Genomic DNA, 21,348 nt, shown 5'->3' on the forward strand with positions numbered 1-21,348 from the left:
GTCTTAGTGAAGTACACTCATTGATCTAACAAGAAGTAGAGAGATTACAACAGCCCATCATGGAGCGTCTTGATGCTGTATTGGGTCAACTGACAACAGCTTCAAGGGCAAACCACGAGAACTCCTCTTTTCCAGAGGAAAGAATTAATAACATGATCCACCAGGAAGTTGAAAAGATGCAGGCCCCACTTCTGGGTAAAATGGACACGATGATGAGTAAGTTAACAGAGCTGTCAGCTAAATGCAACGGGAATTCTCCTATGTCCTCGGACGGAGATAATTCTAGAGGTTACTCTCGGGAGCCCCCAAGATGCTGTAGCTGCGATAAGTTGGGACATCTAGCCCGTAGTTGTTTCAGCAAACAAGGAAATTCAAAGAATTATCGTTTTGAGGCAAAGTCACATGTATGTAACAGACAGGAAGGAAGGAAAGGGGGACGAAATCAAAAAGAAAATACGGAATTAACAATTGAAGGAAGGATATGTTGGAGAAACTTTAGGGCACTAGTAGACACAGGCTCTTAGACTTCTATTATCCCTGATAACTACTTCAGGGAGATTGAGCCATATATGAAGGGAAGGGTAAAACACCTAAGAAGGCCCATCAAACTTCTAGGAATATCCTCCACTATCACCCAAGCTACTAAATCTGTGAGGCTGAGAGTGAATTTGCCAAAATTTGGGATATCCGCTTGGCACAATTTTATAGTCCTGCCAAGGAACTCTCTTCCTCACCTAAGAGTGATCCTAGGAAGTGATTTCCTATTTAAGTTTGGATTTTCTTGCGATTTCACTAGAAGGGAAGTTTATTTTCAGAGAAGAAGAAAAGGGAACACTTTGGCCGAAGAGGGATCGCAGGCTAAAGGGGAGGAAGACACAGGGTTAAACACACTCAAAAGTCCGAAGCTGAGTGAGGTCTCCCCGTCAAGGACCATAGAGGGACCTGAGATAATCAAACCAGAGGAAAAAAAGACTCAAACTGAAGAAGAGGTTGGTTTCTATCCCCGAAAAGAGCGAGAACAGGAAGAATACTTTAGAAATTAACTGTGTAGTGTAGCTGTAAGGCAGATCATGATTAACCCTTTTTGGGAATTCAGACCCAGAAAGAATGCTAAGTTTATCCCCAGAGAATTGAGGAAGAAACAAAAATAGTTTTTATAAAGGAATTAGAAAAACTTTATTTTATAAAAAGAGGGGTCTTTGTTAGATCTTAAATGAAGGAATCTTGGAAAGAAATCATTCATTTAGGGTCTAACATATAAAACTTGCAAACATAGAGAAATACTTGCACATCAGTTGTAATTAAAAGTGCAACTTCCTCACTTTATGTAAAAATTTGTATTCTTTATTTAAGCACCTTATATTTAAGCTATTGTGATTAATTTGAGATTTCATTTTTGTATGTCTTAAAAAAGATGGATAATGTGAATTAAATTTAAGCCTTACTTAAGCTATGTAAAATCTATTGTGAGTCATCATAAAGCTGTTAAGTATTAATTCCTGGAAGGCCTAAAGCTATACGTGTACAGCATACTTGAAAATCATGTAACCATGTATTCCATGAATCCGAGTATATCAGCGTCGTAGAAACGCTCAACCCCCTTTTATACTCTACAGGAGTATAAAAGGGGGTTGAGCCTGGAACACAATGCTTTTCTCTTGATCTCTTTCGTTTTCCTGTTGGGTATTTCGGAAGTTGGCAGGCAGTTTCGCGTAAGGGGGGGGTGAAGTCTGTGATGTCAGGCAGCGAGCATTCGTAAAGAAATGAAGCTGGATTCTATGCTAAGCTGAAGGAAAAAATTCTAGTCCTAGCAGGATCAAGCCATCGCAGAAAAGCCCCATCGAGTTGTTCCTGAAACGCAAAGATTTTGAGTCCGTTTCCGGCAGAAAGATTGAAGATAGCGTAGCCCCTATGTTGCCGTATAGACAGCCAAAATAGATGAGAAATATCCAGATAAACACGTGGTGCAGAACGATGTGGAAAAAAGTCGGTAAGGTGTAATTGCTCTAATTTTGTGTGAATGTTCATTAGAAGAAAGAAGATTGTTTACAATTGTGAAATTTAGAACTTTATTCTAAGAAACTATGAACAGTCTCTAATCAGAAAGTTAACCTCGTTTGTGAGTAAGAAGAATTGTTTAGAAGAGATCTTTTGTAACTTGTATGTGATAGGATTAACTTGAAGCGATATGAAAGATAGAATTTAGTGTCTCAATAACATTAGAATGGTTGATAGTTTTGTTCTTACTAGTAATACTGCTAGAAGGAATTTAGCTTAACTTATTATCATTTGATTTATATCCCAATGTGTAATTACTGTGTTTAGCATACCTTATAAGATTTAATTAGCTCGAATGTGTTAATCTCTTAGTTCGAGTTTATTTAGCATTGAACATAATTAAGTGTATGAGTTTGTATTGTGTTTTAGATATTTCAATTTTCCTGATCCTGAGTATTTTCCTGAACCTGAGTCATGCCTGATTACGATTCCAAATTACCACTTATAAAAATAGAACCTATTTTGGCGGGAAGGATTTAGAGAGTGAATATAAAATATAGATTGAGGTCACGACTGCAATAATCTGAATCTATACGGCAGTTAAAATAAGATATTGTGTAGGTAATCTTCTGACTCTAGTATTGTATCCCTGAGCAAGGATCTTTTCTGCTATAGGATACTGGCTGGCGCAGCAAAATATAAATTTGCCAGTATCCAAAGAGGAAACAATCCTAGATATAAAAATAAGATTAAAGTAAGAGAAGAAAGAATAAACATCGACATAACAATAGAGCAGCCGGTAGGATTTTGATCATATAAGGTTTAGGTAAGAAATGATAAAATTAAGTAATAAAATTTATGTAAGAAAGGATAGATAAAGGTAAAACTAAATTAAGTATAAAAAGCATAATTAAATATAGAACATCGATATAAGTACAAAACAAGATTTTAACAGTGTGCATAAGGATGATGTGCATAATGAAAATTATAAGCAGCAGGCTAGAATAGTCACAACTGTTGTACAGAAAGCAAAGTCTGAGTATGAAAAGAAACTGGCTCTGCATGCTAAAGACAACTCATAAGAATTCTATCGATATGCTGCAAGTAAAAGAAAGAATGAATATGAAAGAATAACTCTTCTAAATGCAGATGGCACGAGGGTTACATATGCAGAAGAGGTTGTTCAACTAATGAGTGCCCATTTTGATATAAGCTATCAATCTGCTGTATGCGACATTGAGCTCACTGCTACCTCTTCACTGGATAAAGAACCTCAGATGTATGAGGTATTAGGGCTGTTGCACAAACTAAATAAGAATTCAGCAATAGGGACTGATGGGATATCAGCATGTGTGCTAAAAGAATGGTCAGCTGAACTGGCTATTCCTTTGACCAGGCTGTTTAATATGAGTCTCAGAACAAGGAAGATTCTGCAGGAATGGAAACAATGTATGGTAATTCCATTGCACAAGGGTGGTGCAAAGACTGATGTATCCAACTATCTACCAATTAGTATTGCAGGAGTGGTGGTGAAGATTTTGGAACAATTGGTTAGGACTTGCATTCAGAAATGGGTTGACAGTGAATCTCTACTTTGCAATGAGCAACATGGGTTTACTAAGGAAAGCTCATGTTTTGGCAACTTGCTCACATTCTATAACAATATTAGTTACCATTGAACTAGACAAGGGGGAACGGATACACCATGATACTTTTGGATTTTGCAAAGACTTTTGACAGAATACAGCATGGTAGACTGTTGCATAAATTGGAGAATATGGGTTTGGATTATAGAATATTAGTGTGGATAAGAAGATGGCTGACTGACTGACAGATATCAAAAAGTGCTATATGGGAATTTGAGTCTGCAGGATTTAAGGTAAGCAATGGTATACCACAAGTATCAGTGCTTAGTTCACTGTTATTCAATCTGTACATTAATGATACTGGGAAGGATTTGACAAGCAACATACAACTATTTGCTGATGATGCAAAGATAGGAAGGGTAATCAGGAATGCTGCTGATATGCAGTACTTGCAGAATGATTTGAATAGGCTGGAATTGTGGACATGGGAAAATGTATGTGAGCTCAATGTCAGTAAATGTAAAGTCATTCACTTCGGCATGAGTAGATATCCAATATCATATTATATTGGTGGAATTATGCTAGAAGAAACTGACAAGGCTAAGGATCTTGGAGTGTTAGTAGATAGGAAGTTGAAGTTCATGGGCCATGTAGCAAAGATTGCGAATACAACTCAAAAGATAATTGCAATGTGAAACGAACGTTCACACGTAAAGGCTTTGATATGACCTCTCTTGGACTATTGTGCGAGGTCTGGTTTTTGTTGTGATTCTGATATATTTGGAGAGAGAGTGCAAAGGATAGTGTTAAAAATTATATCAATTGTGGAATACTGATTATGAAGACAGATTGAGAATTTGTAGACTGCAGACACTAGCAAACAAGAAAAAGAGGGGAGATATGATTGAGACTTACAAACTTCTGAAAGGGTCATACAGGATTTCAATTGATGAAATTTTCAATTTATGGAGGGTGAGGAAAGGACAAGTGGGCATCCTTGGAAGCTGAGAATGAATGCTGCTAAGAGGGGGGGGGTGATGAAGGCTAGATTTTTCTCTCATAGGGTGGTGTGTGATTGGAATAGATTGCCATTGGATGTCGTGAGCACAAGCAGTGTGAATAAATTCAAGAATACGTATGATAGCTGGTGCATGTAATATGTGGCCTTCCTTGATGAGTCCCTGACTCCCTGGAGGTCTATATTAATAATAATAGTGTGTGTGTGTGTGTGTGTGTGTGTGTGTGTGTGTGTGTGTGTGTGTGTGTGTGTGTGTGTGTGTGTGTGTGTGTGAGTGAGAGAGAGAGAGAGAGAGATTTGTTATCATAGCATACGTTATGCTCTTGGAGATTTGCCAGATGGTGAATAAATTATTTACTAATCTAAAATTCCAAAATGTGATGATTATTCAACATAACCCTTCCTTTAAAATGTTTATATTTTGAAGGTTTCTTTCCTAAAGGAGAGATAGTTGACTATCTCTCCTTTAGGCATACAATCATATAAAATCTGTAGTAAAAATAAATATTTGTTATATTTTTTTTAATGAATAATTTGCAGCATGGGTGTGTTCTGATTAACCAAAATCTGTTTTATTATTAGACAATATTTCAGCTTATTTTCACTGTTCATTGTTAGTATTTTTAACATTCTTTCCATGAAGTTATCCTACTTTTAATGATAATACAATAGCTACATGTTTTACAGAATCAAAACACTAAATAAGTGGATAGAAATATATAAACCTGCATCATTCATACTGCAGAATTAGTGAATATTAATGAATATTTGGTCATTTAACCTTTTGACAAATGATTGAAGTTCAAAAAAATGTATTTTGACATATTCTTAATCTTTATATCTTTTCCCTAATTTTTGTACATGAAGATTGTTGTGAATTTTGTAGTTACTAATTTATTTGTTTATGTAAGGATGCAGAAACTTATTGTTTGGATGCACGAGAATATGGGAATATCAGTAGGTTTATTAATCATCTTTGTGAACCCAACCTAGTACCTGTGAAAGTGTTTGTTGATCACCAAGATATTCGCTTCCCTCGGATAGCATTTTTCAGCGCACAAGAAATTAAAGCCTACGAAGAGTTAGGGTAAGAGTGAATTGTTTATTTTATTTTATTTTATTTTTTTTTATTTTTAGGGTGCATATAGTTTTTATTCTGAATGTTTTCAAAAAATGTTTGACATAACTGTATGCTTTTCACATGGCAACTGTAATAACATTTTCACATTACTTTTCTCTCCTGCTTAAACCTAAAAACAAGAGAAGTCAGATATTAGTCCTAGGTCATATAAGGGTGAAAGCTAAATGTCTGGGCTCTATATTACTTAAAGTAATGTGGAAAACTGGCTGAGCTCCTGCGACAGTGACCAATCCTTACCTTCCTGTATGAGGATGCACTGACAATTTGGGAAAACTCATATTATGTATTGTCTTAAACCACACAAATATGTTCATAGTGAAGAATTTATGGAGACAAAAACACATGTTAGAGTAATTACTTATAATTATGAAAATAACACAACGTTTCAACATTTGTATCGAGGTCATCATCAGGAAAACATGCATATGCACAGGACACAAGTTGTATGACACTACATAGAAGTAAGATAAATCTGAATGCTTTGTTAATCGTCTGACCTCTGTTGGGGAAAAAAAAAAAAAAAAAAAAAAAAAAAAAAAAAAAAAAAAAAAAAACCACAAAGATAAATTAATTAACAAAATAAAATAAAGTTTATTTACAAGCTACAATAACACTCAAAATGTCAAGGTGTTATTTTCATAATTATAAGTAATTACTCTAACACGTGTAATTAACACGTGTTTTTGTCTGCATAAATGCTTCACCATGAATGCTGACTACCATGTAACCTTAAAAGAAAGAATTAACACACAAATATTTTGATATAATGTGAACAAATTGAAAGCTTTTCCAGTTATAGCATTATATTATAAATTAAAGATGTCAAGAATTTATATAAGGGTCAAAGCTGTATAACTGAGAGGAGACCTCCACATAGCTTTAAAGGAATGCGGAGAACCGACAAGGGCTTCTGACCTAATGTCCAATCCTCACCTTCTCATGGTTCACCCTGTTGGGTATCTATCTGGATACTGAACAAACGAGGATGGGCTGGCAATTTGGAATTTAGCCGACCAAATTGTATTCTTATTGACTTAAACCAATATAGAAAATGATGGTACAACATGACAAAATTTCATGCTGGCTGGGGTGTCACCCGGTTAAACAAGGCCCCCGTTGTTTTCGCCAGGGAACCAGGGGTTAAAGATCGGCACTATCAACATAAGAAGCCTGAATGGCAAAGAAATAGAGCTAGCTGAAGAATTGGATAAGTACCAGATTGACATAATGGGGGTGACTGAAACAAAAAAGACAAAAACTGGTGAGATCTTTCTGAGCAATAAATACAAAATGTTATATTGAGGAAATGACAATCAAGGAAAAGAAGGAGTAGCCATAGTATTCAACACAAAATACGAGGCTAATCTTCTTGAATGGCAGTCAGTCTCAAGTAGAATGAGGTGGGCAAATATCAGAATGGGGAATTGGACAATGAGACTTATATATGCCTATGGGCCCACAGAAGGTTCTACTAAGGCAGAAGTGGAGGAATTTCTTGATGCTTTAGAAAAAGCAACTGACACAATGAAAAAGGAATAGTTGGTCCTTGTTGGGGATCTAAATAGCAGAGTAGGAAATGATTGTGAGACATACAAAAATATTTTGGGAAAATTTGGAGAAAAGAGCAAGGCTAATAATAATGGCAAATACTTGTTGGATTTCTGCTCAGGACATGGACTGGTTATTACTAACACCATGTTCCAACATAAAAATGTGCACAAATTCACATTGAGAGAAGAGGCAAGGAATAGGAAAAGTCTCATTGACTATGTCATTGTTGATAGTGATGTTTTCTCCCTGGTGCAGGACACCAGAGTGTACAGAGGATTTGAAATTGAAAGCGATCACTGTTTAGTCCTGAGCAGGATAAAATTGAATTTCATATTGAAAAGAATAACATGTAAGAAAGTTTTAAAGCGAATAAAAGTTGAGCAGCTCTCAGATGTGAAATGTAGACTAAAATACACAAAGATTATTGAAGAAAAAATGAAAGAGTTTGAGAACAGGAATCAAACCTTGGAGATTCATGGCAAACTCTGAAGAAAACATTGATTGATTCTGCCAGAGAGGCATGTGGTGAGGTTCTGTGTAAAGATAGAAAAATCAGAACTCCATGGTGGATACAGGAAGTTAAAGAGGCAGTGAAGGAAAAGAAGAAAGCATATCAAAAGTTCCTGGCAAATAAGTCCGCTTGTGCTCTTAGAGAATACAGAGACAAATGTAAGAAAGTGAAACACTGTGTAAAACTAGCCAAACAAAAGTCATGGGAGGACTTTGGCAAGAACATAGAAAATAAATATCAAGAAAGTGGTAAGATATTCTGGAGGTTCTTGAAGAAGCTTAGAAATAGAGGAAAGAGTGCTGTAAAATGAGTTAGAGATGATAAATGTGACATGAAAACAAGAGAAAAAGATATCCTGGAAGTATGGAGTAATTACTTCGAAAAATTGCTAAATGAAACACTCATCAGGCATACAGTCAGGAATACATATCCATACTTGAAGTAGAAAAAGCCATCAAAGTGTTGAAAGGCAGCAGGAGAAGATGATATTTGACCAGAAATGCTGAAGTATGGTGGTATAAAAGTCTTGCGGTGGCTGCACTGCATAGTTCAGAAAGCCTGGACAGAGGGACGAATTCCCAATGATTGGAGTAGAGCTCTCATAGTACCCATATATATAAAAAGGGAAATAAAACTGAATGTGAGAATTACAGAGGTATTTCCCTACTGAGTGTTCCTGGCAAGATCTATACCAGTGTACTTGAGAAACGGTTGAGAAGAATTGTGGAAGAAAAGCTTGGTGAAGAACAAGCTGGATTCAGGCCAAATAGAGGCTGTCAGGATCAGATCTTCACTTTACGACAAATAGTCGAGAAAGCATGGGATTATAACAGAGATCCGTATTTAAGTGTTGTCGATTTTCTAAAAGGCATATGACAAGGAGCCAAGAGAGAAGCTATTCAATACGCTACAGTTATATGCTGTCAATGGGACATTATATCAAGCAATATTTAGTCTTTATTTGAGTTGTAAGTCAGCAGTTAGAATTGAAGGAAGTACAGGAAGATGGTTTAATGTTAAATCTGGTTTGAGACAAGGATGTACATTATCCTCTCTGTTATTCATTATCTATATGGATCACATTATGAAGGAAAGTGGTATTAAACATGATATCAAAATTGGAGATGTTAATGTCAGCTCTTTGCTTTATACTGATGATGTTATACTTCTAAATAAATCCGCTACAAGTCTGCAAGATTCTCTGACTAAATTGAATAGCTGTTGTAATAGATATGGTATGAAGGTCAGCAATAAAAAGACAAAGACAATGAAAATAGGTCGAATCATTGAAAATGTCAAATGCGTTGTGAATGTAGAACCTGTGGAACAAGTAAAACATTTCAGCTACTTAGGCACGATTTTTACTGAAGATGGTAAATTAAATATAGAAATAGACAACAGAATCAGCAAACCTGGTATAGTAGGAAGTCAATTGAATAAATTCATATGGAATAAGAGAGAAATTAGTCGAAACACTAAATTAGCTGTATAGAAGACAGTGTTCAAACCAGTTTTAACTTATTGATCTGAGAGCTGGGTCAGAAGTAAAATACGTGACCAAAGACTAGAGACCGCAGATATAAGAATCCTGAGAAAGATTATAGGCGTGAACAGATGGCATCAATGGCAATATCATATTAAAAACGAGGATATTAGAAAAGAACTTGATATTGTCAACATCTAGTCCTCCCACCCCCAGTCATATTTTCAAAAATATCTTCTGAATCAATCTTGTAGAAACCCTTCAGTAATTGTAGAAACCCTTCACCCCTCCTTTGCCTATCATCCAATCTCTGCAACCCACAAATCTTCAACCTATTCTCATAAGGTTCATTCCACAGACCTTCAATCATCTTGGTCACTCGCCTCTGGACTCTCCACTTCCTCCCCATCACGAAGAATTTTTACACACAATTTATGTGCAATTTTTAGTGAAGAAATGCAAACTAGATATGATAATAGAATATACTACTGGTTTTCAAAATGAAGCAAACACACTCCAAGTACCTCTAATTTCAATTTCTTTTAACAGAATCGCTAATTTCTTTCTTCTCGGATTATCAAAAAGCACATCATATTAGATCCATTACTATTCTTAAGGATGGAAACGCTTTCGTCATTATTAACTTTGTATCTTTCATGCAACAAGGTCTCAGGAAAGCTACTTATTTATTTTTATTTTTTGAGCACAACTTTTGCATGTACTCTATATTCCTTCCACTTATTTCAGTATAATCAAGAACTTGATTATACTGAAATATAATTAAAAACATTAAAAACACTTGCAACAACTGTTATTAGTACAGTTAGAAATTTAAAAATTATAATTTTTAAAGTAGATACCTTTTACTTTTAGTTTGCTTTGAAATATAATTGTGTACTATCAGAAACTGAGAACACATTCTAAGAAAACTATAGCTCAATATTGTTTTATTAAAATGGAAGATGTAGGGAGGGGCAAGAATTTTGTATATGTGAATTTATAATTTCAAAATTATTTTTATTTTTCAACATAATCTCCCTTAAGACTAATACATTTATTCCAGCGATACTCCAGCACCATTATCCTGTCCCTGTAGTGGTCTCAGTAAGATCTGCAAAATATCCCTCTATAGCTGCAGTCACCTCTTGATTTGAAGAAAAACACTGACCAGCAAGGAAGAGTTTTAGTTTTGGGAAGAGATAGAAGTCAGAGGGAACCAAATCTGGGGAATAGGGTGGATGTTCCAACAATTCATAGTGCAGATCCCTTAATTTTCTCATTGCCAAAATACCTTTGTGGGTTGCATTGGCATGATGAAAGATGATTTTTTTCTTCTGCAAACTGAGTCTCACGAATTTTTTCATCTAGTCTGGTTAAAAGATCAGAATAACATTCCCTGGTTATTGTTTTACCCTTTTCAAGATAATTAATAAACAAAATGCCTTTAGCATCCCAAAACACTAATGGCATGACCTTTCCTGCTGGTGGAACCACCGACTTTGTTTTCTTTGGCGCTGAACAATCGACTTCTGTCCACTGTTTTGACTGCTGTTTGGATTCTGGTGTGTAATGGTGAATCCAAGTCTCATCCATAGTAATAATTTGACACACAAAATCGGTTTTATTCTTGTTAAAACCGTCCAAGCACTGTTCAGAGATTTTCATGTAAGTGCGTTTTTGATCTGGTGTGAACAAGCATGGCACCCATCTTGTGCAAAGCTTTTTCATTTGCAATTCTTCATGCAAAAATATATCCTACATGTTCTTTTGAAATGCCTATAGTCTCAGCAATTTCATGCACTTTGACTTGCTGGTCACCAAATAACGTATTGTGCACTAGATCAATGATTTCTGGTGGTGTTACACTTTTTGGACATCCTTCACGTAGATCATCTTCAAGGCAGGTACTGCCATGTTTAAATTCGGCAGACCATTTTTTAATTGTCAGAAATGAAGAAAGAGTGCCCATAAACTTTTATGAACTTCGAATGAATTTCTTTTGGCGTTAAACCTTCTTTTACAAAGAATTTTATAACCGCACGATACTTAATTTTATCCATTTCAAGGGATACAGACAACACTTTTGCTTCAGGTAGCTGTATAAAACAAATTACTTGATAGAATGAATTATAGTTTCACATGCATGCTTATGACATGTACCAACTTAGGGGAAAAAAAAAAAAATCTTGTCAATGGTGTTGCCATCTGTGGTTGAGGCCGAGAACTTTTCAGACCACCCATATATATATTTATAAAGAATAAGAGAGAAATTAGCCAAACCATAAAGTATACATGATGGTATACTTCTCCATTGCTTTCACAGTGGTCATGTATACCAGTCATAAATCTGAAAATTGGGTTCAAAATAAAATATTTACTTATTTGATTAAGTATTTCTTTTCTAATCACAGGTATGGGAGTTCTGAGGAAAATAAGGGGAGAAAACAAGTGACATTAATAGCAAAATCATATTATAATGATGATATGTGAAAAGACTTGATATCATTGACATTCAAGAATGTGTGAGCTGTCTTAATTTAGGAGAATATATGGTCCCTTAAACAGAATGGGCAGATGAAGGTTAGCCAAACAAGTATTCATGGCCATGACAAGAAAAAGATCCAGAGAGAGATCAAGATCTAGTTGGTTTGATGCAGTCTGTTAATGCCTTAGAATACTGAAGTGTAAGATATAACAGTATTGGAGATCTGATAACAATAATTTAGATGAAAATGCTTAATGGAAAATTGATATTGTAAATATCAATTTTCTATTAATATTTACAATATCAATTCAAAATTAGTGATATTGTAAACTTAATTGGATGGTACTATTATTGTACCCTGTATAGTTTTGAAAATATTGGGAAATGATGATGATGTTTAAACAACTTTCGTGAAGAGAGTTGTGCATTTATTTTTTTTATTTCTCTCTGTAGAACAGAATAGTGTGCATATGTGAGATAAAGGTAAACAACTATTTTGTTCTCTGAATAAAAGCAAAATATTTAAGATATTGTCCACTAAATGTCAGTTTACATTTTTTTTTTTTTTTTAATAGGTTCGATTATGGGGAAAAGTTCTGGATGATAAAGTATAAGTCCTTCTTTTGTGTCTGTGGTTCTTCAAAGTGTAAATATTCCAAAGATACTATTAATTCTACATTAGACAAGTACTACAAACGGCAGAGTTTAGAATCAACAGTACCAGAAGAATCTTGAAATAGGTAATAATTAATTTCAGCAAACACATTCAGCTGTTTTTATTTTCAGTACACAGCACATTAAATTTTAGTGTGTATTGGGATGCCTTAGGTAATGGATTTGTTTCTTCCTGGTAACTAGGAAGAAACAAACAGATTTACCATCTCTATAATAAATACTCTTTTAATGTGCATTATATCCACAAAAAGTTTATAACTTTTTATGGGTAAAATTAAAACTTTCCTACATTTAGTACTAGAGGCTGGTTATGTTGTTAAATAATCTATATGCTGCAACATTTATTCAACAGTCTTAAAAAGTCTGTTGAAAAAACTGTGACTATTGGTGAACTCCTTGTCATTTATAATAGATATCCAGAGGATGCAACCAATATGTCATAAAAACATGATATACATCATATTCAATTTATCTTGCTTGTTTCTTTGTTTTTATTATTGAACTTTTATTACTAAATGTTATTATGTTTATAATTTGCAACATTGTTGGCCTGGTTGGACAGCGAGTGGTTATGTAGTCATCACTGTCCGACCAACAGGCTGGAAGTTCAAATCCCACCATGGGCATGGAAGTTTGAGGTTATCTTTAGTATGGAGATCAATTTCATCACTTGGTGCAAGACTGCCATCCAGCTTATTAGAGGTATGCAGTGTCTTAAAAAGTTCCATGTTTTGTCTCTAGAGCAGAGTTTCTAGACTATGTCTTCTTTTCTTTTTTGTTTGCTTCACCACTTGTCAGCAACTGCCTGTTCTTGGACTCCACTCTGCAGAATTCCTCCAGTCCTCATCCTGTAAGCTTCCACGTAGCATTTGGTCTTCCTCTTTTTCTCCTTCTTGGTGATAATTTATAATTGTCAATGGCCATCATTCTTCTCTCATTCTCTGATCTCCACATTCTTGACTCTCTATCCTCTCCTTAACAGGCTGCTCGGCTTCCATCTCTGTTTGATTATATTCATTCCTTAGACGATTCATATAGGTAGCTTTCATACATTGAGATGATCCATTTCCACAACTTCTATTTGTTTCCCCTAGCTAATTGTGAGAATTCAACACTCACATTCATAGATCATTATACTCTCTATAATTACATAACATAGCATTAGTTTTCCTTGAGACCTTGTGATTCTGTAAAGCACCATTCATGGTTTTATTAGTCACTTGTGCCTGTTCTGTTTGAAGCACTTTGTCCACACCAAGTGAATATCATGTGGCCAAGGTGTCTTGAAGGTATCTACTGATTTTATTGTTCCAACCTCTAACTCAATATCTGTGGCACTATCACCTCCAGCGACTAGGTACTTGGTTTGTAACAGATTGATTTTCAGGCATCAGCATTTATACGTATCCAACAGTTTTTTCACCTGTTATTCCATATCCTCCTTGTCCTGTGAAAGGATCACTTGATCATCTGTATGTAGGACTTGTACACCCATTTTATGGTTGCATCCAAACAGATCTCAGACAACATCCCTGTTTTGAACTCCTTGTTAGTAGTAAACTCCTCTACTTCAAAGACATGGATGCTGCCCAAGCATCCACACACACACACACACACACACACACACACACACACACACACACACACACACGTATATATATATATATATATATAGTCACTTGGGCATCCAAAATATATCAAACAGATCCGAACACATTTTTATTCCTAGCATAATTTTATTCTGCGTTGATTTTGGTGATAGGATTGTATTATGTTACAGAGTATAATATATGCTTTCATAAATTAAAGATGCCAATAAATTAAATTCTTGGAAAAAAGTTTGTGCATGAAGTGACTTCATGCATAAACTTTTGCTTGCCTACACTTGGATAAAGGATGAAACCAAGAATAATTTCTTTGCATCTTTCATCCTTTATCCAAGTGTGGACAAACAAAGTTTGCACATGAAGCCACTTCACAACTGGATTACTTGTATATAGAGGCTAATGACTTCACATCAATTGCCGTAGTATCCCATAATGCAACTTGCATATCTTTACTAAAGCAATTGATGTGGAGTCATTAGCCTCTATGTACAAGTAACCTGGTCGTGAAGTGACTTCATGCACAAACTTTTGTTTGCCTACACTTGGATAAAGGATGAAACTGACAATAATTTCTTTGCATCTTTCATTTATAGTAAGCAAGTGAAAAAACTTGCAATGATATATGCTCTAATGGTGTAAGACCACTTACTGGAGGCACATGGAATGGCTTGAAAAAGTACTGTGTTTGGTCTCTACAATAGTGTTCCTGGATTACTTAAATATAAACAAAATTATTTATATATATATATATATATATATAAAGCTTTAATCCACCTATAGTGCTAATGTACTGCAGGTTTTACCATCTTTCCTGGGTGGGGAGGGCCACATAAAAACCATAGTAGAATGCACAAGAAAGCACCATTGTCAGAACCATAATAACTTCTTCATCCATTTTCCATATTCTGTAACTAGATCAGATCAGCCAGTAACAAAGTAGTCAACGAAATATATATCTCACGAAGAGTTTCCAAAACATTGGTAACATCTTACTCCATTGAATTCTTGACCCCTGAAAAGCAAAGCAGAAAAACATCCAGTTTTGTTCATTCGAAACAGTCTGCAACTGTGGAAAGAACTAAAATCTGTTTTTCTTCAGTGTTGAGCAATTCTTGTATGACCCGATAACACCCATTATGAGATGGTCAAATATTTATCTTTGTCATTCTTGGATCATCTGCTTTGCCTCTACAACAGAAACTTGTGAAGATGAATTTCCAGATTCCTGACAAAGGACAATTATTATTGTCTTTCCTGAGCCATGTGAGGTCCAAATATTCCAACAGATTATCATGCAATAGCTCTGACCAGTTGTTTGTCTAAGATTCTAGAGGGGGGGGGGTTAACTTTCATATTTTATGGTTTCTGGAGAACAACCACCATAACCAACAATCATTGCTATCTGGTAAAAAAAATAATTCTGTATAAGATCATTTAGTTAGACTGGAAATGATCATCTGACACTTTCTTCAAGGAAAGTAATACTTGGTATCAGTTTTCTTTGATATGGAAAAAACACATGACACATTTTGGAGGTTTGGTATATTTAAAGACTTCCAGAACTTTAGGCTTAGATGGAACCTCCTTCTTTTCATTATGTGTTTTTTTATCATATCAAACCTTCCAAGTTTGAGTGTGATCTGTTTTCTCCTGATCCTTCATCCAAGAATCTGTGTTAAGTTCTGTATGAAATATCACACTATCAAAGTTCACTCAGTAGCAAAAAAGCTTTCACCTAGTATAGGCAAAGTCATCTAAAAAAAGATAGTCAATTGTTTGCTGCAGCTATCATAGAAAGACAGTTGCAGCAAGTCTTCATCTCAACCCAGAACTTAGACTAGGACAAATGATAATCCCAGTTGTGACAGTGGCAAGGTTCTTGGACTCATTTTGAATAAAAAGTTAACACATTTCTAGTACCACACATATATCAAATGGGAAATAAGTACCAGAGAGTAATCTATGGTCTTTGCTCTGTCTGCACTGAGCACTTATTTGATCATGACTCATTTATAGGTGTCATGTCTGTCAGAGACAGCATACTTTGATGGTTGGATCTTATCATGGTCATCAGGTTATCAGAACTGCAACTGGTGTATTTTGAATACCACACCTATTCCTAGTGAACCATTGTTGGTACTTCAACATCAGTAACCGTCTTTGCAATATGCTATTAAAATAAAATTCCTGTTAGAAAATTCTTGCCCTTCAAAAAAATTTCCACATGGACAAGTATTCTTTAAATGGGTTGCTGGAAGTGCTATATAATGTCTAGAACTTGAAGTAATAATTCTTTAATTACTATAAGGGAGCATTCTGATTTTTTTATTTATCCACACAGATGATTCCAAATCCAAGATTTTATGGGGTCTCCTGCTCTCTGAAATAGCATAATATTTAATTGAATCACACTAGAATGTAGTAATTATACTGCTTAGCTGCATGCTATGGAGTTTTGCTCTAAGTTATATGAAATTGACATGCTATGAAACATTACATGTATTCATTAAGTTTCTCTAAATGTACTAAAACATGTAGTATACTATCAATATCTAATGTTCTCTGTCTGATCAAACATCAAGGGGAAATGACTTCAGACACTGCACCTAGGTCATCTTGAGTATGTAGATCATTGAAAGGAGAGAATACAGATTATACCAGATCAAACTGTAGCAGTCCAGACTATTGAACCAGCATTATTACATGCAAATAAAAAGACTGTCACTTTGCTCTAGTGCATGGATTATGCATCACAATAATGCCTGTGCTATCATATGACATACTCACAGTCAAGTGAGTATGAAAAACTGACTGTGAAAATGAAGAATATTTTATTCTCAAGATTTAATTCTTTGAGTTTTGTGAAATTTGCTTCTTTTTTTTTTGATGATTCAAAAAAATTTATATATATATAAATATATATAAAAAAGCGATCACATCAAATAGTATTTCTAAATGCATTAAAATATTGACTGTACTCATTAGATAAATGAGTTGTATTAAAATATAATCAATGATTAAAACAGAACTGCAGTGCTCATACAGAGGTAAGTCATTGCCATTCGATAAAGAGTACGTAGATGACATGACAGCCTATGTGGAACTTAGTTCTACATAGGCTGTAGAACTAAGTTTATTTGCATGTAACAATGCTGGTTCACTATTGATCTTTTGATGAACTGAAAGTAAACTCAACATTTTAGCATCAGAAAGCAAATATAATCATTTGAAATCCTGACATGTGAGCCTATTTCAGTAATATGACATTTTCCATTACATGTTTTGTCTTTTTTGTTTCATTTTCATACCAAAAGTACTATGTTTCTCCATTGCTAATAACTTCATCTAAAAAATTGTTTCTGTTGGCCAACAATATTTCTGTTAAGCATGCAAAGTTGTCGCTATCATCTTTGTTGAAAACTTTCTTCATATCTAAGTTGTCTTCATAGATTCTTTGACTAAATTTCTCTGCATTCATTTGTATTCTTAAATGTTATGACTGAACCAAAGCTCACACCCTTTCAGCATTTTCACCAGTTCTATACCGTTTTGTATGATTACTTCTTTCACCATGTCTCACATGCTCCTTTGGCACTCAGAAACACTTTTTCATGCTGTACCTCTGTACATCATTGAGTGCATATCTGTAGTTTCACTTATATTTTGCCTTTTTGCACAACTTAATATTAGTTTGTTGTCCTAATCAGCAGTCACTTATTTTTGCACTATGGGATAAGACGTACTCTCTCACTATTAATGCTATTGCTTTACAAGAATTGACATTGATTATTTTATGACTGCATCAGACCTGCAAAGACCTAGTACTGGAACAATTACTGTTGCATTACAGTACTAGGAAAACCTTACTACATTTTCAAAACTTGGAAATGTAGTAAGGTTTTCCATGCATTGTACTTTTCAAATTTTTATTATATGCTACAGGTTGAATTTAGATTTAATTAAATTTACATTAACATTTACATGTATGTCTGTAGTTGTTATATTTTTTCTCTGTACAAAGAGAATACTAACTGTTTGATTTTATAAATATATATATATATATATGTGTGTGTGTGTGTGTGTGTGTATATATATTCATCACACACATTTTTCTTTTTTTTTTAGGGAAATAGTTTATCTAGAAGAAGGTTGATGTACAGTGTGAGAAGAAATCCTTGAAAAACTTGAGTGTACATAGTCTTAAAGACAAGATACTACTGCCAATCAGTATATAAATTGTTGTCACCACATTATAAATGTGTACAAATAACTACTTTTTTTCCGCATTTTTGTTTTTATCATTGTCATCATGTGTCATTAAAGTGTTGCTCAACTAGAAATCAAGTTATCATGGGCGAACTGCAAAGGGTGTGTTTTGTAAATCTCCCTGTGACTCACCACACAGTTTCAGCCATCATCAGATTTGTGGTGCCTTCAGTGCTGTTACACATACTTAAATGTCCTCGGAAATAATAAGCGATACTTCAGACACTGTCAACACTTTCAGCTTCTGTGATGAATATATAACGTTTCAGCTGCACAACATAACTCTTCCCATGATGTTTTGAGAGATGTAGACTGTGTTAGTATACTGTGATAACGCAACTGCCATCTCCATTTTAAAAATGGATTTTTCTGATAAATTTCAGGGTGTAGTAGTCATTGTCCCTAATACATAAAAATCATTTGTTTTAGTCATAATTTCAAGTTTTGCAGTGTTTGTTATTATTACACCCAGTAAAATATCTATTAGAAAATGATTTTATAACTAACTTTGATATTTCATTCTTCACTGCCTGTAAGTCATACATATATATATGTGTGTGTGTGTGTGTGTATAAATATATATATATATATATATATATATATATATATATTTAAAAGAAAGAAAGAAAAATTCTTTAGCAACTGTGCATTAAACACCGTGTACACATTGTTTTATATGATGTACGAGATATTGTCAGGATCATTAAAGAAATATCAACACTTAAATGAGGGGGGAGAGTGTTTTAATTAATCTGTCCCTTAACCACCTTGGCATCCACGACATAAATTTACCTGGTGAAATGTTTTTGACTTTCTTCCTAAATTCAGATTCAGGTCAAACATTAATGGCAATTCTCCTATCTCTGTAATTCATATTGGTGTAGTAGTAGCAATAAGTTGCTGTCCTTGATCACTCATTCGCAACTTGACATAATTTTGCTTGGCTACCATTTTTCTGCTAGTAGTGAAATGTCAAAAGTTTTAATCCCATCAATGAACATATCTCTCATAATCTAATTTTTAAGGCTTTGAATAAGAATAAAAATGATAACATTTATCAAGTATCATTGATGCTTTTATTTGGTATAAAGCTGCATTTTTAAAGTCTTTATCTAACTTTACATGCTGATATAACAGTTTTTAATTCACTAATAAATAACAAACCTTTATGTATAGTGTATGTGCTGGGGAAAAAAAGTTTTCAGTTAGCAATTCTTGCATATTGAACATTTATAAGTATCCATAGCTAACAGTTTATTACTGTCACTGAAGGTACTAAACATATAATTGGTTGTCAGGGTGGTTAAATTTAAATGGCTTAAAAAATAATAGCTTTGTAAAAAAAATACTGTAGTTACTTGCAGATATTTAATGTGTACATGTGTTTATGTATGTATGTATCTATTTATGCACTTTTGAGCTTTTATATTATTTTATACAGGTAATAATGAATTGTATTAATTCTTTGTATTACAAAAATGAAGTTTTCATAAGTCAACTAAAACTGAACAGAGTGATTATTGGTAGCTTCAATTGATCATTTCTTAGTTCTGTTATTTTCCCCCACAATGCAGATTGCCTTTTAACTTGAGTGTAAGAATTGTGTGCACAATTCACATGAATTCAGAGAAGTTTGAGGTTTTATATCAAGGTATTGATTTTACTCTAAACTGTATAATACTATGCTATAAATTCATTAACTATTTAATTTTAATAATTACTTGTGTATATTTTTAGTCCCAGGGGTGTGACGATTTTATTAATGTGAATGCAACTGTAAAATATTATGTGCTAAAAATATTGAGACTTTAAGATTGTCTTGAATAAAAATGAAAAAAACATTATATTGTTTATTAGCAATTGTAGAACTATTCCATATAATATTAACAATTGTTAATGCATACAATTTCTGTTCATGCATTCTTCAAGATAAATTTAATAATATAATCTGGACCTGATTTACAAAAGAAATTATTTCAGTGCATGCTGTGCTTAGATGGAAAATTGGAGAATTGGCAGTCTCACATTTCCTGCCAATTCAGTATATCACACCCTGATGCTTACCTGAGTTTTAACATACCGAATTTGTCTGATGTCAGTTATTCCTGTACCACTTTTACAATTTTTGCCATATCCATTTATCTCCTGTACTATTATTTACATAATATTTTTTCTTAAATTGACTCACTTTAACACATGAAAATAAAACAATATAAATAAGAATAAGTAGTACAGCGAAAACAAAGCAGTGTTATTAAATTAAAATAACAAAAAATACACCCCAACTCATTATCACCAGAGTTAAAGATTGGTACTATCAACATAAGAAGCCTGAATGGCAAAGAAATGGAGCTAGCTGAGGAATTAGATAAGTACCAGATCGACATAATAGGGGTGACTGAAACAAAAAAGACCAAAACTGGTGAGATCTTTCTGAGCAATAAATACAAAATGTTATATTCAGGCAATGGCAATCAAGGAAAAGAAGGAGTAGCCATAGTATTCAACACAAAATATGAGGCTAATCTTCTTGAATGGCAGGCAGCCTCGAGTAGAGTGATGTGGGCAAATATCAGAAAGGGGAATTGGACAATGAGACTTATATATGCCTATGGGCCCACAGAAGGTTCTACTAAGGCAGAAGTGGAGGAATTTTTTGATGCTTTAGAAAAAGCAACTGACACAATGAAAAAGGAAAAGTTGGTCCTTGTTGGGAATCTAAATAGCAGAGTAGGAAATGATTGTGAGACATACAAAAATATTTTGGGAAAATTTGGAGAAAAGAGCAAAACTAATAATAATGGCAAATATCTGTTGGATTTCTGCTCAGGACATGGACTAGTTATTACTAACACCATGTTCCAACATAAAAATGTGCACAAATTCACACAGAGTGAAGAATCAAGGAATAAGAAAAGTCTCATTGACTACGTTATTGTATAGTGATTTTTTTCCAGAATGTACAGAGGATTTGAAATTGGAAGCGATCACTATTTAGTCTTGAGCAAGATAAAATTGAATTTCATA

General features: G+C 34.2%; 1 protein-coding gene across 3 annotated transcripts in view; it reads left to right on the forward strand.

Annotated features, from left to right (window-relative positions):
* LOC150103899 (uncharacterized) overlaps positions 1–20,151 on the forward strand; it is a 426,738-nt gene extending 406,587 nt beyond the window's left edge. For all 3 annotated transcript variants that reach the window (XM_090397172.1, XM_090397171.1, XM_090397173.1), the window contains exons 24-26: positions 5,514–5,689; positions 12,349–12,513; positions 18,181–20,151. In XM_090397172.1, coding sequence (XP_090253298.1) covers positions 5,514–5,689; positions 12,349–12,508 — 336 coding nt within the window. In that variant the 3' untranslated portion in view covers positions 12,509–12,513; positions 18,181–20,151. The remainder of the gene's footprint in view (positions 1–5,513; positions 5,690–12,348; positions 12,514–18,180) is intronic.
* The last annotated feature ends 1,197 nt before the right edge of the window (positions 20,152–21,348 follow it).

This window comes from Typopeltis vanoorti, chromosome 8 (genome assembly GCF_054136105.1).
Source record: "Typopeltis vanoorti isolate ZY-2024b chromosome 8, IOZ_Tvanoo_1.0, whole genome shotgun sequence".
NCBI classification, from domain to species: domain Eukaryota; kingdom Metazoa; phylum Arthropoda; class Arachnida; order Uropygi; family Thelyphonidae; genus Typopeltis; species Typopeltis vanoorti.